The 21,236-nt window shown below is 52.2% G+C and overlaps 1 protein-coding gene across 1 annotated transcript; it reads left to right on the top strand.

Moving 5' to 3' along the window:
* Window positions 1–214: 214 nt before the first annotated feature.
* Window positions 215–20,681, top strand: SUN5 (Sad1 and UNC84 domain containing 5; the record flags this gene model as incomplete). Its single annotated transcript, XM_079129724.1, has 13 exons — window positions 215–282; window positions 5,777–5,835; window positions 6,010–6,084; window positions 6,418–6,835; window positions 7,306–7,367; window positions 10,048–10,097; window positions 11,276–11,310; window positions 11,891–11,999; window positions 16,710–16,788; window positions 17,655–17,770; window positions 19,204–19,371; window positions 19,642–19,728; window positions 20,547–20,681. 13 exons carry the CDS (start codon window positions 215–217, stop codon window positions 20,679–20,681), a joined length of 1,461 nt encoding a protein of 486 aa, XP_078985850.1.
* Window positions 20,682–21,236: the final 555 nt, after the last annotated feature.

Raw genomic sequence — 21,236 nt, 5'->3', positions numbered from 1 at the left:
GGGACAAGGGTCAGCCAGCACAGCCCACCCTTGGGCTGCTCAAACCCAGCCTGGTCTGGAGGACGCGAGTCCCAAGTGGAGCTCAGAGCCCTGCCCGAACCCCAGAGGCCAGCGGGCGCGTTCTGCCTTGGGAATAATGTCTTCCTCTGTCTGCTTCATCAGGAACCGTGAGGGAACCTGGTGTGGAAAATGGTTCCCACTGCCCTGAGAAGACATGGCTTTGCCCAAGGCCACACGGCAGACGGTGGCCGTGCGAAACCCACATGGTGTCAGAGGCCGGCGGTGAGACTCCTAGGTGGGGAGATGGAGGGCAGCTTCCTATCCCGGGAAGAGGGCCCTGACCATCATCCCAAGGCCAGGGCTGTCACCAGCAGTCCAGCCTGGTGTGGCAGCCCCCTGCCCAGCAGTGCAGACCCAGCCAGGGGAGGACCCAGCAGGCTCCTGCCTACATCTCGCCCTGGCCAGGTGAGGAATGGCCTGGCCTGCAAGTGGGTCCCCCCGACCCCGGCCCTCCCGACCTGGCCCAGCTACGTCCGCAGCTCTGTATGGAACCTGGGTTCAGCCTCTTTCCCAGCCGCAGGAATGAGGGACCACAGCTCAGAGGGGCCCGCGGAGGCCCAGCAAGGCAGCCCCTGCCCACAGTCCCACACAAGGTCAGGGATCGATGGTCTTCTGCAGCAGGCAGTTGAGGTCCTGTCCCCTGGAGCAGGGGAAGCGCCGGTCCCGGCCTTCCTACCTCAGGTAGTTCTTGAGGCAGGTGGACACTCAGTCCCAGACGAGTCCGCTTCTGCCTGAGGTGGACAGGCGTGGAGGTGGCTTTATGAGGCTTCCCTGTGTGCGGGGCCCGCTGGGAGGGACCGGGCAGCAGGAGGTTCACGGGTGGTGGCGAGTGTTTTCCCTGCAAACACGGCCTTTGCCAAGTGCCTCGTTTCGGTCACGTGCGATGGGCTGCCACGTCGCCCTGCCGGGATGCCAACTGCTGAGACCCCGGAGTGGGACGGCTCTGGTCTCAGGGGGCAGGAGGTCTCTGGAAGGATGGCTGTCCCCAGGAGTGGTCCTTCACCACCCTAGTCGGGCCTGACCAAGGCCCAGGACAAATGGGGTGCCCAGAGGCAGGGGGATGGCCCCAGGGACCCCTCAAGCTCAGTGTCTCCACGCTCTCCTAGCAACACGACCTTTCAGAGGAGAAGGAGGCTACCTGAGCCCCAATCCCCATCACTGGCTGAGCCCTGATCCTGGTCACACTCTGAGTTTTGCCTCTGGTGACACACTGAATTCTGACCCCTGTCACCAATGGACCCTGATGCTGGTCACACAGTGAGCCTTCACTCTAAAGGGAACAGGTGACGATGTGTGGATGACCCAGTCCCCATCCTTTACACCCATCCCCCTCCAAGCGTGCACCCCATGCATGGTGGCTTAGCCCATCACCTCCCTCCACTGCAGATTCCAGAGTCCATGGAGGTTGTGCAGGACCAAAGGACGGTGTGTGCACGTGACGCTGGCACCTGCATGCTGTGAGCATGGCATGCGTTGCGTGCGTGGCGTGTGGGCAGAGCTGCGTGTTCACATAGGCACAAGGTCATCACTTCTGCATCCGAGGAAAACGTATGTGGGTGTCCATATGACGGGCACACCGACATCTCGGTTCACGACGTCACCTGCCAACTCGCCCATTTGCAAAATTGCATGTGTGTAGATGTGAAGTCATGTGTACACAAACGTGTGAGGGGCTTGGTCTATAGAGTGTCCGTGGGTCCGTGTGTATGTGTTAGATGCAAGTGTGTAGCGTGGACTGCTTCCTGCCTTGGGGTGTGAGTGTGTGTGTGTGTGTGTGTGTGCGCCCACACATGTGCCCAGGAGGTAAGGGTCCGGCTTCAAGGAGGGTCTTTCCATCCTTCCACGTGCTCAACTGGGACAGAGGCGCAAGGGGCCCAGAGGGCTTCCCCCATTCCAGAATCCTCTGTGGCTCCCACTGACTCCTTGCTCAGAGCTCAGGTGACCCTGTCCTGGGTTCCCATTAGTGCCCGCAGAGCTGGTAGGGACCTGGATGCCATCAGGTCCTCCCGTGGGGACCCAGATCTGCCCTAGACTAGCCCTGCCTCCCAGTCCATGCTCCACGGCTCCAATTCCCGAGCAAAAGGAAGGAGAGGAGCCTGCTCCGGGCTCCCTCAGGCCCACTCCTGCCCACAGTGCCCACACTAGCCCTCCCCGACTCCTCCTCACAGCTGAGGCAAACAGCAGACTCCATGGACAGAAGCACAAATATTGACCAAAGCCATCCTCGGTGTTTGACATGAACACTTCCTCTTCCTCTGCACGGCTAGCACAGGGGACAACATGTTGGAACATCCAGGTGACACAAAGGAGGGATTCTCCCCAATTCATCCCTGGAGCCCAGCCATCTCCCTACAGCACTGGCAGGCCGTTGGCTGCAGGCAAGGTGTCCCCTCAAGCCCAGGGACAGAAACTGGTGTTGCTCAGCCCTGTATCCAGTGCCTGGACACGAATTTACTGAATGAATATACAACTTAAAGACCCTTGTGACAACTGGTGACAGAATGTCAGTGTCCCCTTCACTGGATGTTCTCAAAGGCATTATGTTAACCTCCTGCTTCTGCTATAACAAATGACCACACATTTAGTGACTTTAAATACAGATTTATCATCTTATAGTTCTAGAGGTCAAAAGTCCAAAGTGAATCTCACTGGGCTAAAATCAAGGAGGCAGAACTGGAGACTACAGGAAAGGAACTGTTTCCTGACTTTTTCCAGCTTCTAGAGGCTGTTCTTATTCTTCAGTTCCTGGCCCCTTCCTCCATTGCCAAAGCCAGTGATGTTGAGCTGAGAACATCTCTGTTTCCCCCTTCCACCAATAAAGGACCCTTATGATTGCACTGGAGTCACCTGGATAATCTAGGATATTCTCCCCATCTCAAGGTCATCTGAGTAGGAACCTTACCTCTGTCTGCTATCTTTAACTCCCCTGTGTCATGTAACTTAACATATTCATATATTCAGATTTTAGCAGGTGGACCTCTTTAGGGTCCACTTCTTAGCTACTTAACCTGCAATTTTTAGTATTTGCCACCAGGGGGCAAAAGAAAATGAGTTTATTTTTAGTGTCAATTCAAATGGTCGGGTTCTCTACAGACAGAATGAACGGAAAAACATGTAGCCAGGAGTTTCCTTTTATTTTTCCCAGTAAATAGTAGAACTTAATTAAATAAACAACCCGCGTAATGTTATTTTGTATGATGCAAAACGTCCACTGGTGAGAAGCTCAGCAATACAAAAAACATTTGCAGGCAACCTAAAATGGTAAATCCAGAAAATTTGTGGCAGGTAGGAATTTGGGAACAAGGAAAACCTGTTCCAGTTTTGGAGACTCAACTCACCCCTCCCCAACCCCTGAGGCCCATGCATGTCCCTGAATGTATTTTTTTTTCCTTCCTTTTTTGGTACTGGGGTTGATCCCAGGCCTGCTTTACCACTGAGCTATATCCCCAGCTCTTTTCATTTTATTTTGAGACAAGATCTCACTTAGTTGCCCAGGCTGGCCTCAAACTTGGCATCCTCCTGCCTCAGCCTCCTGAGTCACTAGGATCATAGATGTGTACTACCACACCCATACTGTCTTACACCTTCAATTTCCCCATCTTAAATATGGAACATGGAAAATTGAGGTGCTGGGGCTATGGTCTGTGGTGGAGCACTCGCCTGGCACATGTGAGGCACTGGGTTCCATCCTCAGCATCACATAAAAAATAAAGAAAGAAAATAAAGGTATTGTGTTCATCTACAACTATCTAAAATATATACATATACATATATGTATGTGTATATATATATATTTTTTTTTTTAATGGAAATTTGGTCACAATGGCTTCCTCTGAGGGCAGGTTCTGGGGCCCAGCTGGAGACTGGGTGGCCTCCCTGCCCACCTGCTCTGTGAGGTCACAGTGCCAACAATTCTACCTGACCCCGGCAAGTTCCACATGGCACCTTCCAGGGGACACTCAGAGGTGGTGGCAGCAGCCAGTTCTTCCTCTTCAATTCCCAGAGATTCCCACCACCATCCCTTAGCCCTACAGGAGGAAATCGATGCCGCGGTCCGCGAGGAACACTGGGGACCCAAGTTCTCTACCTGAAGAGGTGGTCCAAAATGTCCGGCCCAGGAGGTGAGGACATGAGCCCCTCCCTTTGCTTAACCCTTTACAGTTCACCAAAGGCGGCCCCTCCAGCTCTCCTGGGAGGTAAGCTGGCACAATCAGCCGTGTTACAGTTGATGCAGGTCTGAGAGGTTGACAGTGGCTTTCCCAGAGTCTCTTGGCCAAGAGGCGGCCATCTTTCAGGATGTGTTTACTGAGCACCTATTCTGTGCCGGGTACGGTGCAGAGGATTGGGGTACAGCATCGTACCAGCCACAGGGGCTCCCTGCTTTCATGGAGCTAGTCTGGTGAAGGAGACAGATGCTGAACCAGGAAACACACATCTCTGCCCTTGATCTGCCAGGAGGCCTCTAGTTGCAGGTGACAGAAATGATACCTAACTGGGACCCCAGCAGGGTATGTATGTATCCCAACAGGTATACAAGAAAAGGCACTGAAGTGAAGGAAGAAATGATCAGCCTCCATGTGTGTTTTTAGTTCATCTTCCTTTTTTTAACAAACACATAATAATTATCTATATGTATGGGGTACAATATGATCATTTGGAAAATGTTATCATGTATAATGATCAAATCAGGGTAATGAGCTTTTCTTTGTGTTGGGAAGTTTCGAACTCCTCTCTCCTAGTTATTTTGAGATCTATAGTAAATTATTGAAAAGCTCATCACCCTACCATGCTATATATTCCTCAGAAATGTACAAAGGAATCTGTACATTTAGGAAGAGTAAGTATAAGTTGGCACAATTGGGTGTTTTATCACTATAGCAAAATGCCTGAGATAATTAAGTTATAAAGAAAAAAGGTGTATTTCATCGTTTTGGAGATGCTAGTCCATGATCAAATGGTCCCACTGTTTTGTGGGATGGCACATCATGGTGAGAGTACATGGGGTGGGGGCAGAAAATCACTTACCTGAGAAGCCAGGAAGGAAAGACAGGAAGACTAGGGTCTCACAGTCCCCTCCAAGGACACTCCCCCCCCACCACCACCTAAGAATTTCCCAAGAGGCCCGGCCTCCTTAAGGTCCAGCCAATCCCAGTAGTGCCAAAGTTTTAGCACATGGGCCTTTGGGGGACATTCAACATCTGAACTGTGACAGGTATATGTGTCATTTCTTAATAAATAAATAAATATAAACACAAAGGTGATGTAATAAAAGTGTTCGGAGAGCATTGCCTTAGGAGATGAAATGTTTGTATTTCATCTATCAAGAGGTCTTGAGGTGTGGGTGGCTGCAGAGCACAGGGTTCTGCAGGCCCAGCTGCCTTCCAGACCAGGCTCACGGCTGCCCAGGGTGGAGGGAGCGTGGCCACTGCTTCCTGTGGTCTCAATTCAGCAAGGAGAAAACCTTCCACAAAACCAGGCTTCTGTCAGCAAGGGGCATGGGTGACACCGGGGTGACCATCACCTGGAATGGCCACACCAACCGCAGTCCTTGCCTCAGAAGAGACCTGCATTTGGGGTTGGCCAGACCCGACCTGTGCCTGGTTCACAGTCTGGTGGTCTTGGCCAACTTCTCTGTCATTCAGTCTCTCAATCTGGAATGCGGCGACATCACGCACTTGTAAGTGGTAAACGGAGACTGTGAACTTGTCATCCCCAGGAGCAACCTGCGGGTCCGGAACACCAGCAGGATGGCTGAGGACCCCTCGCCAAGCAGGAGTGAGCAGAGAGGGGAGTGGGAGGGGGGCAGGTGAGGGGCTGAGGCTCAGTCACACAGCAAGAGGTGGAGGCCGGGGGACAGGGATGCTCAGCCGAGCCCCGAGTGCCCCCCAGGGCTCCACAAGCCCACGTCTCAAAGCTGGCAGGGACCTGACCGTCCAACGCTCTCTGCAGATGATGCCTTCTCCATGCCTGTCCGCATCAATGCCCCGGCCATCAGCCTGACACAGTTCCTGCTGGGATATCTGTGTGCGTATCTTCTGCAGGAGCCCTTGGCCCTGGGGAGGGTCCTCCTCTAAGTGGGGAGGGTGGAGCTTGCCCGGCTTTGTAGGGAGCTGCGGGCTGAGCTCGGAGGTCTCCCGCCAGGGAGCATCCGGCCAGGGGCTCTGGTGGCTGAAGGCAGGAGGAGGAAGGAGACTTGCCGTTTGAAGGAGTTGCCCGTCCGCCCTCCCCTGCTCAGCCATCAGCCTGGCCATGCTGCCAGCCTTTCACCCACCTGTGGAATGGCCCACCATCGCCCTCACCTGTATTTGCTGACGCGTGTCTCCACCCGGTTAGCAGCTCCTCTCATGCACTTTCCAGTTCATCGGAGTTCCAAGCCGGGCAGCCACGCCCCCTCCGTCCTCCGTCCACCCGTGGATGCTCCCTTCCCACCCCTCTGCACCCCACTTCTGCCTACCTTCACTGCCAGGCACCCGCAGATGAGCCCGGCCAAGCCCCGGCCCCTCCCGAGCTCCCCGTCCCTGGCCGTGGGCGTCAGCGCATTCCAGTTTGGGGCTCGGGTCACTGTTAGGATCTGGCGCCTAGGGCAGTGCCCACAGGCCAAGCCAGGGCCTGTCCTGGGCTTGAGCAGAAGGTCAAGAGGGCCTCCCAGCCAGGACGCAGGGGGACGGGAGGAGCGCGCAGGGACTCAGTGGTTTGTCTCCTCTGCAGCCTGGTTCGGCTGCCTGGCCTTCTTCCTGAGGACTCAGGCCCAGCAAGTGCTCTTCAACACCTGCAGGTGAGGGGATGGGCCGGCAGCGCGCCCTGGGCTCCCCGGAGCGACCCACGCCATCCCGACCCCTGTGGCTCCTCACCCTCCCTCCCTCAGCTGCCCCTGGGTCCTGCCCCTCCTCGGTCCCGCCCAGGACTGGCCTCTCCTCCCACCTCCTGCTTTTGCTCAGGCAGTGCTGTCCAGGCTGCCCTCACCCCTAGGTCCCCGTGGGTTCCTGAGTCCTTGCTCTCCGAGGGGCCGCCTCGGTTATTCATTTAAGGGTTATGTCTCCTCTGCTCCCGGCCTGCGCCATCCCTCGTGAGCTCCCGGCCTGGTGACAAACACAGACCAGAGCTGTGCGGGGAGGGCTGGAGGACCCCGGAGGTCCCAGGAGCAGGGGGCACTGGCTGAGCCCCGAGGACAGCCTCGCCAGGGACAAGCGGCCAGGAGGTGGGAAGGGCGTGAAGGCCCCTTGACGTGGCTTCTCTGGCCTCCAGGTGCCGGCTGCTCTTCCAGAAGCTCATGGAGAAGACGGGCGTGCTGGTCCTCTGCGTGTTCGGTGCGTCCTCGGGCCCGTGCGCGGGGAGCGCCCCGGGCTCAGCCCGTCCTGGGAGAGGAGGGAGCGAGGGCGCTGGCGCTGCCTGGGTCACCCCGCACGACCTTTCCCGCGTGACTCAGTGTCCCCATCCGCCTGATGGGTGTTGCTGCGAGGAGTAAATGAAACCATGTCCAAGAAAATCGTGTGAAAGCCGAGAAGAGCCCCGAGGACTGTAAGGCCCTCCAGGGTCCCGACCGCGCCCTGGTGGCCGCCGCCTGGCGCCGGGTCCGGTGGTCCTGAGCGGAGGCATCCCTGCCTCGCGGGGAGGGTGGCGGCAGGGACAGAGCGAGACTCTACCCATGGGAAGACAAACAGGCCACACGACCACTCCTGCTTCAAACCAACCAAAGGACTTAAAAACAAAAAAAAACAAAAAAAACCGCCTTATCGAGATATGGTTCGTGTCCTGCAGAGTGCGTCCTTTTAAAGCGTAGAGTGCGGGGCTTAGTGTGTGTCCGCGGTTGAGCATCCGTCACCACTATCGAATCCAGAATATTTCACCCACCCCAAAAGAAACCCCGCAGCCCTTGGTGAGCATTTCCAGCTTCCTCCTCGGAAACCATTGATGTCTTAGTTCTGACTATGGAACAGACGGAATCTGTGTTCAGATTTGCCTGTTCTGGACATTTCATATAAGTTCATGAAATAGTGCGTGGTCTTTGTTGCTTCTTTTTCTTAATATAATGGCTTTCAAAATTCTTCCATGTTGTAGCATGGATCAGGTCTTAATTCCCTTTTATGGACAAAAATATTCCAGTGTGCTTGTGTATGTGTGTGTGTGCGTGCGCGCACCTGTGTGTTGCTTATCCATTTGTGTTGTTAGATACTAGGGTTGCTTCTGCTTTTAAGCCACTGCTGACCTTGTATAGTTTCTGTGTGGCCCTAACTTTTTGGTGCTCTTGGGTTCATACCTAGAAGCAGAATTGCTGGGTCACACTGCAACTAGGTTTAAATATTTGAGGACCTGCCTAACCTGCTTCCAAAGTGGCAATGCCATCTTAAATTTCACCAGCCATGTGTGAGGGTTTGAATTCCTCCACATCCTCACAAATACTTGTCATTGTCTTTTTTTTTAATGACCATCCTAAGGGGCCTGAAGTGATATCTCACTGAGGCCTGGTTCATGCTTTCCTAATGACTAATGATGCTGAACAGCATTTCATGAGTTCAGTGGCCGTTTGTGTGGTGTGTGTGTGTGTGTGTGTATTTGGGGAAAGGTTTACTTCATAGTATTTGATCTTTTTTTAATCAGGTGGTTTCTATTGTTGAATTGTAAGAGTCCTTTATAGAGTCTGGATACGAGTCCCTCATCAGAAAGGACTTGCAAATATTTTCTCTCATTTGGTGGATCGACTCTTCACTTTCTTGGTAGTGTTCCCTAGAGCACAAGATTTTTAAGTTTGGATGAAGCCCAAGTAATCTATGTTTTCTTTCATTCTTTGTGCTTTTGGTATATTATATGTGAAATCATTGCTTAACTCAAGGTCATGAAGAGTCACTCCTGTGTTTTCTTCTAAGAGTTTTATAATTTTAGATCTTACATTTAGCCCAAAATCCCTTTTTTAGTTTATTTTTGCATGTGGTGTGAAGTAGTAGTCCCGTGTCATCCTTTTTGAATACAGATATGTAGTTGTTCTAGAATCATGTATTGAAAAGACTTTTTTTTTTTTTTTTTTGGCCTCACTGAATTGTCTTGGCACCCTTGTTGAAAATCAATTGACCACAAATGTGAGGGCTTTATTTTGAATACCCAATTCTATTACACTGATCTATGTGTCTACCTGTATGCCATTGTGACCCTGAATTGCTGCTACTGCTTTGTAGAAAATTTTGTAATCCAGAAAGTTAAGTCCTTCAACTTTGTCCTCTTTCAAGATGTTTTTTTTTTTTTTCTATTATGGATCCTTTACATCTCCCTGTGAATTTTAGAACCAAACTTTTCATTTCTGCAAGAGATATCAAATAGATTTTGATAAGAATTGTATTGATCTGTAGATGAATTTAGGGAGTGGTATTACCTTACCAATTATTAAGTCTTCCTATCCATGAACATGGGCTTTCTTTTCCGTACTTTTGAATCTCTCTGTCTTCCTTAATTTCTTTCAACAACGTTTTTACAATATATATGTTGCACTTCTTTTGTTAATTTTCTTTCTAAGAACTTTGTTCTTTATGATGCCCCTGTAAATAGAATCATTTTCTGTTTCATTTCCATGTATATTGTTCATTGTTCATTGATGGTATATGTGGATCTTGTATCCTACAACCCTGCTGAACTCAATTATTAGTTCTAGGGATCAGGAATGTAACCAAGAGGTAGAGCATTTGCCTAGTATGTGTGAGGCCCCAAGTTTAATCTCCAGCACTAATAATGGGATGGGAGTGTGGAAGGAGACAAGTATCATATAGTTTATGTGACATACATTGCATATGGTATCATTTAAACATGAAGGGGATATTACATTATTCCCATTCTGCAGAGGAGGAAACTGAGGTATAGGGGAATTAAGTCATTTCTCCCCAAATTGGCAATGCTAGCAAGTGGCAGGGCTGGGATCTGAATCTGGATACCTCAAATCCAGAGCATAGGCTCTTAACTTTCTGTGTTAAGTGGTTCATCCTTGTTCTTATGGCCCCACAGGATTCTGGATGTTTTCTATGCATTTACCATCAAAAATGGAAGTCTGGCAGGTGAGTGTGTACCCTCTCAGACTCATGGCTGACTAGATTCACCTCAACCAGCAAATTGTCCTGCTGTGGCTCCTCTTGCTATTACCAAATCTGGACCCTGTCAAGTTCCTGATTTATTCCAGAACCAAATATGGTCATGCCAGCCATCTAGGACCCATCTCTCCTGCTAAATGTGACTTTCAAAGACCATACGCAACAGTCCTTCCAGGATGGCTCTCCTGTTGCTCACCCCCTGATGACCTATCTCTCCTTTCTCAAGGTCCCCAAATAAAGTGAGGTAGTGGGATGGGAAGACATCTCTCTCTCTTCCCAACAGTTTGTCCTTTTCTGCTTAAATGAGATGAGACTCGTTTGCTTTGTGGTTTCTGGGGAGGAAGGCAGAGGGGGAAATGACTAGAACTCCCTTTTCAAGCAAGTCTTACAAAGTCTGCAGGGAATGGGGATTGAAGAGGCCTCTCTTCTCCCCTCTCTCTTATGAACCCCTTCATATTCTCCAAGATTTCACCAAAATGCCACTTCCTCCAGACACAACCAGCCAGAGGTGGTCCCAGCCCCCTCTTTCCTCCCACAATGTTCTATAATCATGACTGTCTCCCCAACTCTACTGGCAGCAACTTGAAGGAAGGAGAAAGGGCTGATACCTCTGAGCAATTCCATCTCAGTGCCAGGCCAAAGGGCTGCCACTATCAATGTTGAATGACTGGATGACCAGATGGGAGTTTGAATAGAAGGAGAATGGACAGGAAGGTGGATGGATGGATGGATGGATGTTGGATGTAATGGAGGTGTAGAGATGGGAAAAGGAGATGTGACAGAGGAATATATAAATGGGAGAATGGTTGGTTGAGAGGGCAGATAGACTAGATAGGTGAGTGGGTGGATGAATAGCTGAGAGGAGGATATATGGGGTAGGGTGGATGGATGGGAGGTGAATGGATAGGGAGCTTGGGAGATGGGAGAGTAGATGGGTGAGAAATGGTGGTTGGGTGAGAGTGATGGATAAAAAGAAGAATGAATTGGAGTTTAGATTTTGGATACATGGTAGGTGGGTGAATGGAAGGAAGTGTAAATGAGAATGTGGATGAGTGGATGGATCTATGATTTTGGAGAATGGATACATGGAGCTCTGTCAGACTAGGCCGTCTGAAGAGAATTTCTGCTTTCCTCAATTCCACCAGGATGACAGCATCAACAGTCCACTGCAGAGCTTGAGGTAAGAGGGGTCTGCTGATAAGTTCTGTCACCTAAAATATACAGGTATAAGAAGAATCTGGGGTATATTTGCTGGAAATATAAGCTACACAGTCAGAGGAATCTGGACTGAAGTCCTATCTCCCATAAATTCTATTTGTCTGGCCTTATACAAAAGAAACTTCATCTCTCTGAGCTTTTAACTCCTCATTTGTGAGATGAGACATAGTATTCCACCTTGTCCTGGATAATTATGGGTATTAAGGAAAATGTGAACAGTTCCTGGTCTACAGTCAGTGATCAGTAAATGGTAGTTAAGAGATTTTAACAAACAAGTCACCACCTGGTAACAGCATTCTTAATTGCAAACAAAATATTCAGAAATATTTGGAAAGAATGAGCTGGTCTTAAGCATATTCCAAGCAGAAAGAAGAGAATGAGTAATGTTTTAGAAATTCCTCTGGGTGGACTCAGGAATGGGCCTAAGAGAGTAGAAGAATGTGAAACTAGTTCTTTGAGGGCTAACTGACAAAGGTAGAACTTGAGGTCACAATAGTAGCATTACAAGGCAGTCACTTCTTGTTTCACTCCTTCCTGATAAGGATGTATCAGGAGAAGGTTCGACATCACACTGGGGAAATCCAGGACCTCCGAGGTAGCATGAACCAGCTCCTTGCCAAACTCCAAGAGATGGAGGCCATGTCAGATGAGGTGAGATGCTGTTCATTTTGCTTCCGAGCACCTAACTTCTTTATTTGATGCCATGTTTCTTATATCCTAAGTTTTTCTCCTTTCTTGGTTTTGTCCCTCATTTTAATGGAGTACATCCCCAAGTAACTACTGAGAAAAGAGTGAAAGAACTTAGAACTTGAATGTTTAAAAACATCTTTATTCTAACCTTGCACTTGATTGATAGTTTGGCTGGGTATAGAATTCTAGAAAGGAAAGTTTCTCCTGAGAATCCTGAAGGAATTCTACCACTGTATTCTAGTTTATATTGTTGCTATTGAGAATTATAATGCCACTGATTATAGATCCTTTGGGTCTAATCTGCTTTTTACTTCTGGGAGTTTATAGGATATTCTTTTTGTGTCTAATATTCTATAGATAACCTGCTTGGGGGTTTCCTGTACTTTCTGAATCTATATTGATTTTTTCCATAGTTTTTGAAAACTTGTAGCCTTTATCTCTTGAAATATTGATCTTTCCCCTCATCTCTCCTCTCTTGAATTCTAATTACTATGCTAGACCTTTAGAGTGCGTTTTGTGCAATTCCTATACTATCACCTGTTTTGCTTTAAAATTATTTTTCTCCATGTTTTGATATTTTTTTTAAAAATATATTTAGTTGTAGATGGACACAATCCCTTTATTTATTTGTGTAGCGCTGAGGTTCAAACCCAGAGCCTCATATGTGCTAAACAAGCTCTCTACCACTGAGCTACAACCCCAGCTCCTTGATATTGTTTTTTGAACTTTCTTCAGGTTCACTAATAATTCTATATTCTGCCTGTGCAATCTATTATTATTTCAGATATTACATTATTTAGTTATAGTGTGCACATGTAATTCTTTTTCATAGACTTTAATTCTATGGTAAAATTCTCCATTGTTTCATCTATGTTGTTCATCTTTTCCTTTATTTCATCTAACGCTTTAGTGATGGTTATCTTTAAAATCTTTGCTAACTCCTATATCTGAATTATCTTTGGCCTCCTGTTTTCTGAAGAAGTTATAATTACTTGAAGTAATACTGTTTTTTTGTATACAATGTCCAGAAAACACTAAAAATATAAAAATGTATAAAAATTTTCATATATAAAAATAAATATTAAGAGGTAAGACCATAACCTCTTAAGACCATAACCTCATTAAGAGGACTAACCTCTTAATATTTATTTTTATATATGAAAATTTTTATGCATTTTTATATTTTTAGTGTTTTTCTGGACACATTGTATACAAAAGAACAGCATTACTTCAAGTAATTATAACTTCTACCAATAGTCCCCTTTCCTTTGGAAGATCTGATACCTTCTTTCTAGACATGATTGAGCTGGTTCAGATGGAGCCAAATGGCATATTTTATAAACTTATTTGGATGTTTTCAGGTTAACTCTTTGGAATCTGCCCCTGCAGTTTCAAAAATTTGGCAAATGTTTTAATGGGAAAGACTTACCATATATTTGAGGGCTCTCAATTCTCCTTTTATCTTCTAGCTCTGAATCAATATAATATCTCTGGCCCCCGTGGCACCTCCTCTTCCAGGGGCGTACTTGAATCCTCACCTTCTAGTTGTGCCTAGGAGAGTTAGGTGCCCAGGTGAAGAGCAGTTAGCAGCAGGCGCTCGGAGTTGACCCGTGGATCTCACAGGATGGCACCCGAACCTGCAGCGTTACCTGGGGAATGTCAGACATTCGGGTGAACAGGTCTCACCTGGTCCTGTGGAAGCTGATGTCTGAGGCTGGGAGCCAACCCAGGGGACTCCAGTGCGTGCCCGAGAACCCCGTTGTCCTAAGCCTTGAATCTCTTGCTTGTTTTGTTTGTGGCTCCCTCGCCCCAGATGGACTTTCCTTCCTAAGCTTTAGAGGACATGGAGTTCTATTGCCTTTCGGAGACTTGGGAGCAGCTTCTAGTCTCCTGTGGTCTTTGACCCCAGAAAACACTTCATGGGGAGGACTGGCCCAGTGTGCATTTCCTCGGGTCCCGATTTTATCACCTTAGCCCCGTGTGACCATTGCAACTTTGCTGTTCTCTTTCGCTAGTTGTAGTTCATAGTCTGAACTAAGCCCCAATCCTCAGTCCATGAGTAGAATCACCCAACGAGCCCAGGGATTAACATGAAATTGTCAGCCAATCTGGGCTGGTTCTCCCCTCTCCAGAATCTTGGTCCATCTGGTCCTTGCTGCTTCCCTGGCTCACAATGGCCTTAAAATATGATTTGTTCAACTGACTTCCGTTGTTGCTGTTGTGAGCATTGGTCCTCGGCACCTCGCTATGTCCTACCTGACACACCCTGAGGAACCTTCCAGTTGCAAACACACATCCTCCCTCCATCCTGAGAAATGTCCTTTAATCATGTGAGCAAACTGGTGACCTCCTTCCTGGTCTCGTTTGCTCTTTTTTTTTTTTTTTTTTTTGGTATTGGGGATCGAACCCAAGGGTGCTCAGTCACTGAGCCACAACCCCAGCCCTTTCTTAATATTTTATTTAGAAATAGGGTCTCGCTAAGTTGCTTGGTGCTCACTAAATTGCTGAGGCTGGCTTTGAATTCGCAACCCTCCTGCCTCAGCCTCCCAATCCGCTGGGATCACAGGCACACGCCTCCGTGCCCGGCTGTATTCCGTATTATTTGGATGTCAACTCCTGAACAAATCCTCTACTGTTTTTCCCTCCCTCGTCTCTCTTCTCCTTGCCTCTTTGTTGTACAGCTAAAAAAACTATTCGGAGCTGTATCTACCGAAACATCTAGTGAATTCTCATTCCCTTTAGAAGCTGAGTTTTCAAGAACTCAGAGATGGGGATTTTGTTGTGTGAGAATCAGCAAAGCTCTCTGAAACTCGTCTTTATTTTTTGTTGTTTCAAAGTCCCAGGTTCCAGGGTTCCCTCCTCTCCCGCCAAGCCTGGGTCAGGAGCCAGAGGGGAGAGTGTCTCCATGAGTCACTTCTTCCTCTCGGAATGAGGCCCTCTGCAGGTGCTTCCTCTGCATTCTGGGTGGAGGCCAAGTTGGGTGACCTGGGGGGTTTTAGAAGAGAGACCACTGACTCAGACAGACAGTAAGCATAGTGGTTAGGAGCACTGGCTCTGGAGTCAAGTACTTGGATTTGAATCCCATGTTTACCATCTATAAGCTGTGTGACTCTGCCCTCCTCACTTAACTTCTCTGTGCCTCAGTTTCCTCATCTAGAAAATTGTTGTTGTACATGGTAATTCATGTAATCCTTAGAATAATGTGTGTCATGTGGTAAGTGCTCCTTAAATGTTTCTTTCTTTTGAGCAAAGGTAGAAGCCCAAAGCATACACCAATTGATACATAATCATTAAGCACCTACTGTGTGCCTGGCCCTATGCTTGGGATTCAAGGATAGTAATTAACTAAATCCCATCCCTCCCTTCAAGAACCTGTGGAGCCCAGAGAAGCCCCTAACCAGACTTAGAGCAGGAAGAGGGTAGGGACCATCAGAAAAATTGCTTGAAGTTGGTGACCCAGTTTGGAGAAGGAATAAATGAGTATTTACCCAGCAAACAAGGCAAGAGTGAGGGATACTTTATTTTTTGGAGTTGTGCAACCTAAGGCAGGTCATCAACCTCTCTAAGCCTCAGTTTCCACATCAACAAAATAGAATTACAACCACTGCCCTATGATGCCCTGGCTATTCTTTAGTCACTACGGCTGCCACCAAGGCATCCCACGAACTAGCAGTGTGAACCCCTGTCTCATGCTCAGAGAGTCTGCGGGTCAGGACGGGTCAAGGACGGTGGGTTTCTGCTCCACGACACCTGGGTCCTCAGCTGGGAAGCCTGGAAGGCTGGGTGACTCAACCCAGGGGGCTCTGGTGAAGGGCCTGAGGCTGACGCTGGCCAGCAGCTGGGGACTGAGTGTGGCTGTTGACTGAAGCACCTCCTCAGGTGGCCTGGGCTTCCTCACAACATGGCAGCAGCTTCCGAGAGTGGGCGTTCAGGACAACCAGACAGTGTCCTAGCACCTCCTAGGACTGAGCATCGATTCTGCCACGGTCCCCAGCCCAGACCGATGGCAAGGGAGCTTGTGTGCCTGTCACCGGGAGAAGTCCTGTGGGAAATGTATGGCAAGGGAGACCTGGCTGTGGGAAAATAGGAGGCGCCACACCTGTGGGAGCCGCGGGCAGGACAGCTGGCCTTCCCGAGGACCTGGTGCCGGGACAGTGAAAGCCTGAACCCGGAGGGGCTCCGCCTTGGCAGCGGTGTGGCCTGGACACTGACCCCTTTTGCCTCCACGTTCTCCTCTTTGAAATGGCAGGAGTGCTGCAGGGGGTGACGGAGGCACAGGACGGGCCGTCCGGCGCACCCTGGGGCCCTCTAGACCTCTCTGACCCTCCGAGCCGAGTCGCCGCCACCCCATCTTACAGGTGGAAGTCCAGACTCGGGCGCGCTGTTGCCCAGGGCCCGCGGCACCAAGGTTCTGCCGATGCCGAGCCCCGCCGTGGCCTCCTTCAGACTCCGGCCCGTGAGACGTCACGCAGAACTCAGGCACTCCCGTCAACCCCTGGGCCGGGCTCCGTGGCGCTGGGACAGCTGCCAGCGCGGCCACCGGGCAGTCTGTGCTGGCCAGCGGAGCCTCCACAAGAGGGTCTCCTGCCCCCCTGACCTGCTGAGGACGCGTCCCTGGGGCTCGTGATCTGTAAGGACATCAGGGCCCAGCTGTGTTCTCTGCCTTCTCAGCAAAAAATGACCCAGAAGATAATGAAGATGATCCAAGGCGATTACATCGAGAAGCCGGACTTCGCCCTCAAGTCCATAGGTGAGTGGCCTCCCCCGCTACCCGCCTCAGGGGCCGCCAAGCACTTCCGAGGCTGGATTCCAGTTCTGGTGTGGCGCGCCTCTGCCTGCGGACAGTCCTCCTCAGAGCTGACCTCTGTTCCCAGCTGGTTTCCTTGCTAGAATGCCATTTTCTCCTGTGGAGCTAGGAGCAGGGGTGGGGCTGGGGTCCACGGCCCTTGACACTGGCCTCCCGCGCCACTGCCCCCACTCCTGCCCCGCCCTCAGCCCCAGCGTCCGCAGGACAGAGTCATCCCTGGGGTGGGGGCACACGGACCAGAAATAAACCAGCGTGCGCCGTGAGGAGTCAGGACTCCAGGGGCGCGCAGCAGGGAGCGGGGATAGCGGCGACCCCAGTGGGTACAGTGACCTGTGAAGACGGAAAAGCATTCCAGACCAAGAGGAAGTTGGTGAGAGCAAGCCAGGGGTCTCCTGGGAGGCGGTGAGGAATCCGAGAGGCCAAAGGGCCACCTCCAGGTGAAATGTGGAGGTCAAAGGGCATCTGCCCTGACCCCTGAGCAACCCTGGGTCCCTCACCCTCTCAGGGCTGGAACTTCCTCTCTTTACTCTGTACCACGGGTGTAAAACCAGCCACAATAGCACAAAGGGGCTGCCAGACACAGCGAGCCCCATTCCCCACCGCTGGTGGGGAACCACCCTGGCGCATTAACGGTAACAGCTGCCCTAGGGTGGGTGCCTCTTCACTGCTGTCATGGCTACCGTCAGACACTGCCCAGAGGAGGTTCAGAGGGGGCACTGTGAGGCTGCCCAAGGGCTCCTGGCACACAGGAGTGCCCAGTCAGCGCGAGTCCCCTCCCCAGGTGGAATCTGATCCCCCACGTCCGACAGGGTCCAGCATTGACTTCGAGCACACGTCAGCCACCTACAACTACGACAAGGCCCGCTCCTACTGGAACTGGATCCGGCTGTGGAACTACGCGCAGCCCCCCGACGTGATTCTGGAGGCAGGCCACCACGGAGAGGGACGGGTTTGGTCAGAGGCAGGGTCCCCGGATAGAGGCTGGCAGCAGAGGCTGGGGACAGCCAGGGCAGTGGGCCGGGGGTTAGAGGTAGGAGCAGGAGACAGCGTGGTGAGGCTGGGCAGGAGGCAGGAGCAGAGAACAGGGCCCGGGGCTGTGTAGGAGCAGGGACTGGACGGCAGGCTTGGCATGGAGAGGCCCACCAGCCCGCCCTAGAGACTGCAGGGTCTGGGAACCCCCAAGGACAGCGGGGGGCAGCCAAGCAGGCCATGAGGCTCCAGGAGCCAGTCACGTGGCTTCCGGCCCCCAGCTGGCCACCGAGTGTGGCAGAGGCAGCACCCACAGGGGGCCTCACCTTCCTGGATGAGGAGGCTCGGGCCAGGGAGGGGACGGGGGCTTGCTGGGTCCCAGAGCAAGTGCCCCTCCACTTAGCAATGCCCGGCTGGACATCCCGTCCCCGTGGCCAGCCCTGGGTGGTGCCAAGGCCACAGGCGACTCGTCCACAGGTCCCTCAAGGAGCCCAGAGGAGTCAGCACTTGAGGCCAGGCTGGGGCAGGGCCTGGGACAGTGAGGCGCCCTGGAGGATGTGACCAAGGAGGAGCAGGGTTCACTAGGCAGAGCAGGGGTCAAGGGCCTGCCAGGGAGGGCAGGGGTGGCAGACCAGGCCGCGAGCAGGAGAAAGGCCCTCTTCCCTCTGCAGCCTGACCACTCACTGCGGTCCAAACTTGCCTTTGGGTCTTTCTTGTGCTGTCCCTCAACTCACTGTCCCAGATCGCTCCCAGTGCCCCTTGGTCCCGGCTCCTCCGGAAGGCCTTCCCTGACTCCCCAGGCCCTGGTCCTGCCCCCGTCTCAGCATCTACTGCTCCACCTCAGAGCTGGTCACACTGTGTCACCAAGAAGCTCAAAATCCACTGAATGAATGCCTTTGCTGTGTGATTTCGGCTGAAACTCTCTCCCTCTCTGAGCCTGTTTCCCCTTTATTGGGCAGGAGACTATAGAGGTTAAAAGCAAGTGGTCCAGGGTCAAATTGCCCAGGCAGCACTTCCAGCTCTGCAGAGCTCTAGGCTGATCACGTCCCTGCTCTGTTGTTCGGTTTCCTCGTCTGTAAAATAGGACAGTAAGGGAGCCTGAGTTAAAGAGGGATCGTGAGACCACGGAAAGACTGATGGGAAGGACCGAGGAGTGAGTGGGTTAGTTAACATTCTCCTCCTCACAGGCTGGAGGCCGGGGGTCCCAAGCAGGCCCAGTCCTCCCTTCCCAGGCTCATCCTTGCCACCAGTGGGCAGGGGCCTCTGGAAGGGGTACTGTTCTGGCCAAGCTTTGTGACAGGAGGGCCTGGCTCCTGCAGGAGGACCAGGGAGCGCAGGGAGCCCCCACTGCCCCCTCAGCCTCACCCCCATTGCACCTGCCTCTTCCAGCCCAACATGACACCTGGCAACTGCTGGGCCTTCGCAGGCGACCGTGGCCAGGTGACCATCCGGCTGGCCCAGAAGGTCTACCTGTCCAACCTCACCCTGCAGCACATCCCCAAGACCATCTCGCTGTCAGGCAGCCTGGACACGGCCCCCAAGGACTTTGTCATCTACGTGAGCGTGCCCCTGCAGGGAGCCGGGCCAAGCGGGGGGACCGGCTCCTCATGTCCACCCGGGCCTTCAGGACCACCAGCGTCTTCAGAGACTACCGTGCCCCCATTTTGTTAAGAAGGTCCAGAGAATTATCAGGAACTTCTCAGTCAAATGAGGTCCAGTGAAGGGCCAGGGAGCCCCCCAGGCCACCCAGGCTGCCTGGTCCCTGTCGCCCGGGGAGGGGTGCACCTCGGAGGGCCCTGCCGGCCTGACACCTGGCTTTGTCCCCAGGGCATGGAGAGCTCGCCCAGGGAGGAGGTGTTCCTGGGCGCCTTCCAGTTCCAGCCAGAAAACACCATTCAGATGTTCGCCCTCCAGGTACCTGAGAGCACCCCAGGGGCACCGGCTGTGTGCCCCACGGGCTTCGCCAGGGCCCCGCCTGTACCCCCACAGCCCCTGAAGTCTGCCATCCCTCCTGACCCACTCGACAGGCCAGGAAGCGAGGCTCAGGGAGACCACCCGGCCCGCCGTCTTCCACGTTGCCGGGCCCACCCAGACCCTCTCGCTGCCTTTCCTCCCAGGGCCCCCAGACCCATCAGATGGGGGTTGCTGGCTCCGAACGTTAGGGTCCTCATCCTGGGAGCCCCCCATCAGCACCTGTCCCCAGCACAGGCTGGAAACAAAGGCCTGGGGGGAGGGGTGTGGGGACGGAAGCAGAACAGGAGGGGGCTCGGCAGGTAGTACCCGCCCTGACGCAAATGCTGTGTGATCTTAGGACGTCCCCAGCTTTCCTGGGCCTCCGTACCGCCCCCCATAATTCCCTGAGATTGAACCCTCTTGACCCTGGGCAGGAAGCATGATAAGCATGCTCCCCGCTCTGCCAGAGACCTCAGCTCCCAGCAATCCTGGGCACAGCAAGCGCCGCTCCCTCTCCAGAAGGGAACAGGTCGGGTTCTGTGCAGATCCTCTGCCAGGCCCACAGCTGGGGCCTTCCCAGCCACCATAGGTTGGTGGCTCTGGTCTCAGCACCTTCTATGCTGGCCCCTGACTACTGACTTGCTGTGTGGCCTTGGGATAGATCCTTCCCCTCTCTGGGTCTCAGCTTTCGCCACCTGAGATATGGGAGGGTCTCTTTCCACTCCCAAGTGCCCCTGTGCCAGGGAGGGCGAGCTGCCATGTCTGACCCTGTTTTCCAGAACCAGCCGCCGCGGGCTTTTGGTGCTGTCAAGGTGAAGATCTCAAGCAACTGGGGGAACCCACGCTTCACCTGCCTGTACCGAGTGCGTGTGCACGGCTCTGTGACCCTGCCCAAAGAGCCGCCCAGCACCTAGGACTGCTGCCCCAAGAGAGTAAATTTATTCTTGAGCCCGAGCCCCAGACTGCGTGTCCTTGGGTCCTGCGGAGGCAGAGCGGCCTCACTCTTGATGTCCGTGATCACGCGCCGGCGCCCAGCACATTCACAACAGCCCCGGACAGGGACGCCTCTGAGCAACCAAGCGACTTGCTGGAGGTCTCTGCCGGCCAGGATTCAAACCCGGGCAGTCTCTGTCTTTATCTCCCTGGTTGCAATCCAGCTCTGCCCCTGACTTCTGCATGACCTCAGCGGGATCCCACCCTGAGTCTCCCCGTCTGTGCAATAAAGACAGGAGGCCTGTTAGTTAAGGTGGCAGAGGAGAGGTCCCACCCCTCACCAAGTGTTTCAACATCCTGTGAACGATTTTCTGTGTGATACTGAGCAAGACACACACCCTCTCTGGGCCTTCGATTTTCCAGGTATAAAAGTTCCTAGTCCCCAAACTTAGGCCACTCCTCTTTGTCTGTGTAATCTTGGCCAGAGCTGAGTCCACCTGTTCCAGTATTCCCTCAAGAGCATGAGCGCTAGAAAG

Source organism: Sciurus vulgaris (assembly GCF_902686455.1).
Source record: "Sciurus vulgaris genome assembly, chromosome: 2".
NCBI classification, from domain to species: domain Eukaryota; kingdom Metazoa; phylum Chordata; class Mammalia; order Rodentia; family Sciuridae; genus Sciurus; species Sciurus vulgaris.
The sequence above is the reverse complement of the archived record's forward strand: the minus strand, read 5'-3'. Positions and strand labels throughout refer to the sequence as shown.